At 26.6% G+C, this 10,358-nt stretch overlaps 2 protein-coding genes across 3 annotated transcripts; one reads left to right on the forward strand and one right to left on the reverse strand.

The window, feature by feature from the left end:
- Positions 1-1,670: 1,670 nt before the first annotated feature.
- Positions 1,671-2,454, reverse strand: LOC112680502. Its single transcript, XM_025550605.1, has 2 exons — positions 2,379-2,454; positions 1,671-2,278 (listed from the first exon to the last, which is right to left on the reverse strand). The coding sequence occupies exons 1-2, from the start codon at positions 2,452-2,454 to the stop codon at positions 1,671-1,673; spliced, it is 684 nt and encodes a 227-aa protein (XP_025406390.1).
- Positions 2,455-4,078: 1,624 nt separating this feature from the next.
- LOC112680533 (helix-loop-helix protein 2) lies at positions 4,079-10,358 on the forward strand. 2 transcript variants are annotated; one of them, XM_025550645.1, is made up of 3 exons: positions 4,079-4,184; positions 9,424-9,521; positions 9,623-9,878. In XM_025550645.1, exons 2-3 carry the CDS (start codon positions 9,433-9,435, stop codon positions 9,876-9,878), a joined length of 345 nt encoding a protein of 114 aa, XP_025406430.1. In that variant the 5' UTR covers positions 4,079-4,184; positions 9,424-9,432. The 2 variants fall into 2 exon arrangements, with proteins under 2 accessions (XP_025406430.1, XP_025406431.1); XM_025550646.1 differs by lacking the exon at positions 4,079-4,184 and having other exon boundaries at positions 9,433-9,521; positions 9,623-10,358.

Here is a 10,358-nt window from a genome sequence, read left to right on the forward strand (position 1 = left end):
TTTCAAAAATGTGTATCTGGATGAATATAAGTATTATTACTATAAATAATTTATTGTAATATCCTTATAAATAAAATGCAAATAACACTAATTTACAGATAAGCAAGAGTTAAATTAGATATTACAACTTAGACTACTATATCGGTTTATTTGAAACGCTAAAGGAATGTATTTGATAATGTGTATATGTGCACAAAGAAAATATTTATAAGAAACCACATTTTTAAGGGTCGTAGTGGTTTTGAGCTCAGGGCTGGAAGTATAAATATTTTTACCTTTTGATTATTTAGGAAATGTTAAATAACATAATATATATATAGTAATATATTTATGTTGATCTTACCGGATGATGTATACTATGTAAATTAATATATAGTATAAATAAATATCATTAGAATATTTCAATGTTTTTTTAATCTGAAGTAGAAATTGTTCTTATCTATAATAATATAGTATCTCTAGGACAAGGTTGAGTAATTTGGCTATAACTCTGTATAAATATGCGTTTATATCGTAGGGATTTAGTCAAATACAGTATTTTACCAAATGTCTCGACAAATAGTCAAATAATTACATTTTTTTGCAATTTTACTGCCTACCTAGGCATTTGACTAAATACCTACTTGGAACTAGGTGAATATTAAAAACAAAAATTTTTTTTATAATATATAATTATTAGAAAATATATAACTATATTTTATAATTATTAATATTTTTAACTATTTTTTGTTTTTCTGTATGAATTAGATTGTCCAGTACTTAGTACAGATATGGGAAATAAAATGTAAAACAAAACGGGTACCTTGAACATTTATTAGACTTTTAAAGTCAATGATTTAATTTATATTTACTTTCTACAAGGGTTTATTTAAAAATTGACCTTGTATCTACTTATTTTTTTTAATCATCACGTTTAGGGACAAGAATTCAAGATAAAATCCAAAAAAAAAATTAGATAAATTGTATTTGGAATTCGAATGCGATTAGCCACATAATAATAGGTAACAATAATAACAATTATTATTCACCCATTATGAAATTAAAGATAAATAAATTAACTGATTCAAATATTTATAAAATTTGACTCTACAGGTATTCACGATGAATTAACAACGAGTAGGACAACATATAAATTACTATACCATTATAAATTCAATAATTATGAGTTTGCAATTAACATATTTTTAATATTTTATAGTTAAAAATTCATAAAAATTAAAATTCTTATATACTTAATGCTTGAAAATTGGATACAAGATTTTCAAGATTTCTTTGTTGCTAAAATATAATTTTTACTGGAAGACTGTCGTCAGATTAGTTGTCAGTTTCTCTTTCATATCTAAGGTTGTATAACATGTTCAGATTGACTGACGTTCTTGCCGGTGATAAACTATAGGTACCTGTCATCTGATACGAGTGCCAGTTGACTCCACAGATATGTATAATAAACTAGATTGCTAACTGTTGTATCTTACTCATGTGATTAGTTGAAGCAGACGACAGCCATTTAATTCGAGGCCTATGGGCTTTATCACAGCTTAAGATTTGTTTGATAAAGAAACTGATAAAAAAAATAAATTATAGAACAAGTATCCAAATAAAAAACATTTTTATTGCGCTTTATTTTTCTCATTTATATAAATTTTCCATCTAAATATAAATAACAATTATTAACATAGTTTATTCTGATAGGTTAACAATTTTTTCATGTTATAAAATAAAATGGTTTTACTGAGTTTCTGTCGTTTACTAGCAGTTTTCATAATCGAGGATGTTATATTACTATAAGAATATAATCTCACATTAAGGTAGGTTCTGGTTACTTTGTTTATAATGTCAATTTTGTGAGGTCTTGCCAATAAATCTGTTGAATTCCAGCAAGTATCACATTCTGGAAATAGTATAGCGTTTGTCGCTAATGAGTTTTGTACACTTATCATAATTTTTAAATCCATATTTTTAATAAACATTTGTTTTTTATCCACCATAATGGTTTTAAATAATGTTTCTGTCAATTTAACAATTTTGTACACCCCATCAGAAGCATACTTCAAATCACCTCTGTTTTTCATAATTGTAAAATTTTTTGGTGTGGTATTATTTTGATAAACGTGGTCATTTTCAATGAATGGTTCTGTAATGGCTTCAATACAACCATCACATTTTAAAGTTGGGATTAGTTTTTTAACAATATTTCCACATATGTAGTATAATATATTTTCAGTGATGCTATTAAAATCTAATTTATTGTACTGTTCTGCTAACAATGAAATATCAAGTTCATTTTCTAAATTTTGTTCTGGTACTTTATATTTCCATTTAATTGAAAAAAGATAATCTTCGTGAGGTGATATGATTTATGTGTTGAGTATTTAATTACCTAAATAATTTCGTAGTTGAACCAACAACCCCGTCCTTACTACGGCATCCATCAACATAGCACTTATATGGCATGATTGGAAATATAGTATAAACTATTATAGTTTCTAAATAAATGCACAACTGAAAATTAATGATAAAAATTGATAAGGCAAAATCTACATCGGCCTCGATTAAAATGGCGGATAATGGCTTCACATCTTATCATCAGTTAGCAATCTAGTTTATTATACATATCTGTGGTTGACTCAATCTGGAACCACAAGTTAGTTTAAGAAGCCTTTTACTATCAACCCCCCCCCCCCCCCCCCCCCCCCCCACCCGGAGTCTATAATAGGAGCCAACGTTTCAAGAACTATATTATTGTTTCTATTGTCCTGTCTTTTTTCGGAAATAAAAACTATCATATAAAGATTTTAATTAGATTTGATTGCAACTTTATCAAAAATATGAATAACATTTTTATTTAAAAAAAGTTTTTCAGCAAAAAGTTTTAAATTTGATGTTACGGTACCCTTCGCATTGCTTTTCACTCATAATCCCAAACAGCAAACACTATTGTTAATCAAATTATTTTTCCATAAACACCAATAAAAAAAAAGAAAACACTCCTAGAGATCGGATAAGATACAGGGATAGGCGAATGATACTGCTGTAATAGTTTTGTTATAACTTTACATTAATTTTCTTAAATTATTAAGAAAACTTTTCGGAAATTCATAAAACGACCCCTTTCAGAGTACCAACTAGAAACCATTTTTTATTTTTTACTTTTTATTTAATGATGATGGGAGCAATTCTTCAGGTCGACATTGTATACACAAACAAAAAAAAAAAAACATAATTACATTTCTCAAAGATATACATATCTCATTCCACTCAAAATTTAAAAGATGTAATAATAAATAATTATTTATTTGATAAAAATGAAACTCTGGCTTGGAAAAAATAAATTTAGTAAAATATTTAAAACTAGGAAAAATATATCATTGAAAGACAATATAATATACAGAGCTTCTTATAAAACCTACGACTAACGCCACGATAATCATTAATATACTTGATACATTACGTAGCGGATGAATAGTTATTTAATATTTTACACTTGATTTATTATATATTATATATTATATATTATATATATATATTATTAATCAGGAAAGAATAAATATATGGATTTTGAATGCAAAATGATATTCGAATGACTATAACTTTACAAGCCAAACATTTATGATTTATTCAAATTTCTATTACACTAATTGCCAATTAAATTGGTAAATCCGGAAAGGGGTTTTATGAGATTTAAGTTCAACTCATTAGTTTTAAAGCAATTATCCAATTTTATAATTATTTAATACAATTACAAGTTTGCTACTAGAAATTATATATTCACATTGTTAACGTATAATATTTGGGACTAACGAACCTGTAGTAAATAATGTTTTAACACTCGTAAAATACCTAATAAATTGATATTATTGACAGAGTTCACAGTAAGATATTATTTTCCTTAATACATATATTTTATATACAAATTTATGATTTTTATAATTATTACGAGTGTTTTGTATAATAAAAATACCTTTTGCCTTAAAATCCGTATTATTAAAGGGGTAATTTTAACTCCGCCCATGTTAAGGGATCCGTAATGATTTCCAAAGGGCGTATCAGCTCTCATTGGTCAGAAGCTAGTGCGCATCTTCCGGATGCTGGGCGAAGTTAGATTACCGTGTGCACTCTCATATTTGCCTTTGACAATTTAACATAACAGATGATTTTGGATTTTCTACGACAGGATATTAAAAGTAAGTACAAAATACAAATATTTATTAAATTTTATCTTATTATTTTCAATTATTAGATAGTTTTTGAAAAGTTAATCAATTAATTAAATAAATGTATAGTAATACTACAATGTCATAATATATCACATTTAAGTATTCTCATGATATTTTTTTTTGCTATCAAAATGTATTTACATAAAAATTCTGAGATATAATTCTAGAAATGTCATATAGCATCTAAAAAAAATGATTAAGATTTAATAGAGACGACGGATAAAAGCGAAGTGAAATTATTATAAGTTAATGTAGTTTCTATAATGCTTATATAAGTAGGGTTGTCAGATTTTGAAATTCCTAAATCGGGAAATCATATCGAATAAATCTTTTTTTTTTTTTTTTTTTTTATTTAACGTTCATATGAAAACAAAAATAGGTATATAATTTTGTAATTTAAATATTTATTAGCTAATACAAAAATACATTTTTTTTGTATATAATCATGCCGATAAGATTGCCATAATATAATGATATAGTTTACTATATTGTTTTATTATTATATAATACAATATTAAATGTTATTTTCTCCCAGCTTTTATTAACTAGGACAAACTGAATGATCGGCCGGGATACCGGGACATGCCTTTAAAACGGTGACTGTCCCAGTCAAACCGGGACGAATGGCTAACCTAATTAAAAGTTTCTTTACATTTCATTAGCACAACATATCAATTTAATAAGATTAAGTTTTAGTATTAATTTATTTTATTCAATCTTATCAGCAGCAAACATAATAACTATAATAATATGACAAAAATAAAATGTCAGGAAATATATTGCAAAAGTTTTGTTGTTACAACCACATATCACTGATTTAATATTTAATCATTGATAATACCGTTACAGTAATTCATGATAGTAATTCATAATCTCATAACTATAGATAACTACATTAATATTTCATTTAAATTTGTAAATTATTATAAATGTTTATTTATTACCTAGATGAAAACATTAATATTTATACATGTTTTTTATAACTGTTTGAAATACATCACATAATTTATTGTATGATTGAATAATCATAATTTTGGCCGTTTAAGTCGAGCTTATACATTTATAAATGTTGAAAATAATATTAAGATTTTAAAAAAATCACACTTTCAATTAGTTGTATAAAAGGACTGAAAAATTATGAATAAAAAAGAAAAATAATATGAATTTGGGAAAATTGTTTTAATGACTTCTAAATTGTATATATTTATTGTTTTTTTTTTTAAAAAAATAATACAGACTATTTATGATTTAGACATAAAATGTAAAGAAGATTTACAATTATTTTATTTATCATGTGACGAACGTATTATTACAACAACAATCACATAGATATCAAAAATGTTTATTCAAATAATACTAATATATAATAATGTTATAATAATGTAACTTATTATAAATATATAAATTGTGTATTATTACAAATCAATGGTTCTGATCGAAGCTGTAATTTAAATTAAAAAAAAAATTATAATTTATATTTTAATAAATATTTTATTATGGTATTATATCTTTATATGCATTAATTGTAATCAATAATAATGAATATATTTGATTAAAAGACGATGAAAATTAATTGGTTACAGTTTAAAGAAAAATAGCCTCTAATTTAAGTACATATAAAATATTAAACACTCATTTTATTAATCTGAAATAACATTTGCCATTTAATTTTATCAAATTTATGTACCTATTTAATTTAATATCTCATAAAGAATTCTAGACCAAACTAAGACTTAAGAGTATCTAGTATGATAAATAATATAGCCTAAGTATAGTACCTAATTGAATAATACAAATGATGTAATACTTCATTATTTATAAACTATTGAGAAGACAAACGTTATTAATACAATTTTATAAATGTATATTTTTTTATTCATTTAAATTATAAAATGATTCAGTAAACTGCATGCTATTACAACAATATTAAACAATAATACTAATTCATAATTAATATTTAATACTAATAATGTGATAGGCTAGCTAATATGGCTAACGATGGTGTTGTGTCTTTAAGATTGATATGCATCTTTTAATGAAAGCTCTTCTTTGTCCATTAAAAAAATGTCTTACGGTGTTCAACTACAGTCGAGTCACGATAACTCGAAGTTGAAGAGGGATAAAAATTCACTTCGAGATATCGAACTAATTTATAGAGGAAGTGTTTTCTAGGGAAATAAAACGCAATTCTAGTTGTCAAGTTTTTCGAGTTATCGAGGTTCGAGTTATCGCGGCTCGATTGTATAATAGTAAACATCTGTTTAGAGTTTTTCTTCCTAGATTGTAATGATGGGCTGGAAGTTGGTATGTTTAATATAGATATATTATACATTTTAAGAGTTAATAATATGGCTATAAGTGAATTGCGGCCCGACATGTCGTTATCGTGTTGGAGACCATTGAATTGCGGCCCGAGGTTAATTCGCCATTCCATATCCAATGGTCTAACGTGCTCTCCTACTGAAGTTGTTATAGATTTTGAACAAGCTATCCACAGTACTGTAGCAGGTCTTCCCTAATGCAAAAATAAGAGGATGTAAATTTCACTTAGGGCAAAGTTGATGGGTGGAAATTCAAAGTTTAGGACTCACGAAAATATACTCGTGTAACACAATAATAAATGAAAGTTATTATTTCAAATTTTTTTTTGGTTTGCCATTTTTGGATTCTGACAACTTCATTGATGAGTCACGGATGACTTTTTAGCAATACTGCCTGCTAAAGATGATCGGGTTGTACAATTTACTGACTATGTTTTCGAAAACTATAAGTCCCCGGACGCTATGTTTCCCTCAAATATTTGGGCACAGTTTTCTGCTAGTTGTAACCGTACCACTAACGGCTGTGAAAGTTTTCATTGCAAATGAACTTTAAACCCTGTAAACCATGCGCCCAGGGCGTATGCCCATAGCCCCCCCCCCCACGGCATGGCTCTGCTAACATCTATAATTTTATTGATGTGTTAGTAGAAATTCAATCAGAAATGTATATTAAATGTAAAAGCAATGGAATAAAAACAAAGAAAGTAAGTGAAAAAGAAGCATTTATAAGGCAACAGATGACAAAGCTAGCACAAAAAAAAATAGAGCAGTTTAATTTCGTTAAATCATTAAGTTTTAAGATTTTGCCCAACCAATAATCTAAAAAAATTCATTTTACTATAAATTTTACCATTTTTACATAAATAATAATAAAAAATAAAAAAAACAAATTTTTGGGAGACGACTCAGCCAACCTCCTCGTGGTCTCTTATGGATGACGTTGATAGGCTGATATGAAATGATTGTGGTCGCAACTCGTACTTAATTTAAGGATTGGACCACAACTCACCAATACCAAATAATATGCTATCTTTGTTTTATTTGTTTTATGAAAGGTAATTTTGCCCTAGGTAAAAATGTCTATTTGGGTCCTTTGGTATCCAAGCCGACCTTGATCATGGTAGTATATTTCAATTTAATATAAAATGACCAAAAATGTATTTCATTACTGAATTTATAAATACATAAGATAATAATTAGTAACTTTAAGTCATTTATTGAAATATATAATCAATAATAAATCATTGAGCCTAAAAATTCTACATTAAATGGAGATTATAATGTATAATATACACATAAGTCGGTTAAAATATAATTAAAAATGTTTGCTTAAATTGTTTTATACGTTTTCAGTTTTTCACATTTTTTCAAAGATATGAGATATTTTGAAATTCCGATTTATTGAGTGTACAAAACATGTATATAAGATAAAACGTATAATATTCAACCGAGGAGATTATGTAGTTAGTATTGGTGTACACGTGTATGTGTACGTGTACGTGTGTGTGTGTATGGGCTTATAATATTCCTAAATTTAAAAACATGTAGTTTAATATTAACATGTATTTGCAATAAGAATATGCAAGTAATAAATGTCAAAGTCGTTAAAAGTATACAATTTAATAATTATATTGAACACAGGAATTTATTCGCAAATATGATACCTATCTATAGGTATAATTTATATGTACTCGTATGTATGTATGTGTAGTAATAGAACTCGTTGATTTTTGTGATCGTCTTACAACTTTAACACGAAATCAAGTCATCCCAATAATCATACATATTTTATAATCCAATAAAAACTGCTTCTGTTACACCCGGTTGTTTGGCACGTGTCCGGCCGGTGGTGGTTTACTTCCCCGGGGAGTAACGGAACGCCGGAAACGTGTCGCCTATATCCGAGGAAAAAACCATAACGAAACCTCCTCCTTACACGCACATCAATATACCATTAATATAAATATTATAATCAAATCTATCGTCACGTTCTAGAGATATATTAAATTATTCATAACAGTTAATGCGAAGAAAACCTAGAAATCGATAACACATCACATTATTATTGTTATGCATGTATGTATTTTGCATTCTGCAACTGCAATAAAATATTTTTTATGTGATTTTTAATAATAATTTTTTCATAAATATAACCTTAAATAGAATAAATATTACACATAGTTACATATAGTACCTATGTGTTTAATAAACATATTCTCGGAATAAAAATAATAATACATCGCAGAATTAGTTTTAATTTATTTATTTTAGTATATTATAATTAAGCGGCAATATCGTTTCCACATGTATTTATCTATATTTTCAATAAAATAAAATATAATATTTTACCATGAACAAATGTATGATGCAGTGTATATAATATAAATCAGAACGAATATAGGTCACAACATAATTTGATTATAAAAATCAAACACATGACCTATACACAAATTAAAATTTAAGTAATCATAATTTATACTTCGTACACATATTAAAACACATAATTAATCAATAAGAAGGCTTCCTCACAAGCTATAATTTATAACTATTATATTAAATACAAATATTCAAATAAATTACTAATAATTAGACATATTTATTTTTCAAGGAATCGTGGTTAGATATAATTATTATGTGAATATCTATTTAAAAACATATAACAGTTAACCTATTTGATAAAATTGACGTAGGGATAAAAATTTAAAATTAAAACTTTTATTATATTTGTAGTAGGTATTCAATATAATAGTATGTGTATTGATGCGATTTTAATCATAAACTAAATTTACTTATATATTAATCAATTTTGATTCTATATTAAACACAATTTGTAGTAGTAAAAAACAATTTATTAATATTTTTGTACTATTCAATTGCAATTGAAGGATTTTAAGATGGATTTCTTACCATGTGGTATGTATTCCATGGCAGACTCTACACTTCCAGACCCTGCAGATGGTCACGGAACACATTCTAAAAAAAGGTAATAATATAATTTCTCGGTATCAATTCTAAATATAAGCGGTATAAATGTTTAAATTTAAAAAATTTAAAAATTACCATGATATGACGATACGTTTTTAGTCGTGAAAAAAATGCAATACCAGGGATGGCCACATTGACTAGAGAAGAACGGCGGAGAAGACGGAGGGCAACACAAAAATACAGAATGGCTCATGCTACGCGTGAACGAGTTAGAGTCGAAGCTTTCAATGTGGCGTTTGGCGAATTACGTAAACTTTTGCCTACTATACCACCTGATAAAAAACTATCAAAAATTGAAATTTTAAGGCTTGCGATTTGTTACATTATGTATCTAAATCAATTTTTGGAAACGTAAATACTTATTTAATTAAATACGCAGAATTTGGATTATTCATATAGTCTGAGTGACTTCACAAATTAATTTAATATTCTGATTATTATTATTATAATTCGTTGTAAACATTTGATGTAAATTCGATAGTTGTTAAACGGCTAATGTTTAAATATAGTGCCATTTAAAACTTCTAGTTGTGACCAAGGCTGGATTAAGGGGGGATCTAGCTGTGGTGGTAGTCCCGGGGTCCTCTCGATTACCTAAGTGAAAGGGACCCAAACAATTTTAAGCCGATACACATTTTTTATCATACTAAAATTAGTAGTTTTATAGACATAAATTTTATATACCTATTAATTTTATAATTTTATAATGCAATTGACAATTTGTGCTTTAATCCGGCCTTGGTTGTGACTCGTTATTATTTTGCGAAACTAACAGAAATTAAATTTATAATATTTAAATTGAATAACTTTAATAATAATATCACGTATTTGACAG

This window comes from Sipha flava, unplaced genomic scaffold, assembly GCF_003268045.1.
Source record: "Sipha flava isolate LNK unplaced genomic scaffold, YSA_version1 177_pilon_pilon, whole genome shotgun sequence".
In the NCBI taxonomy this organism is placed as follows: domain Eukaryota; kingdom Metazoa; phylum Arthropoda; class Insecta; order Hemiptera; family Aphididae; genus Sipha; species Sipha flava.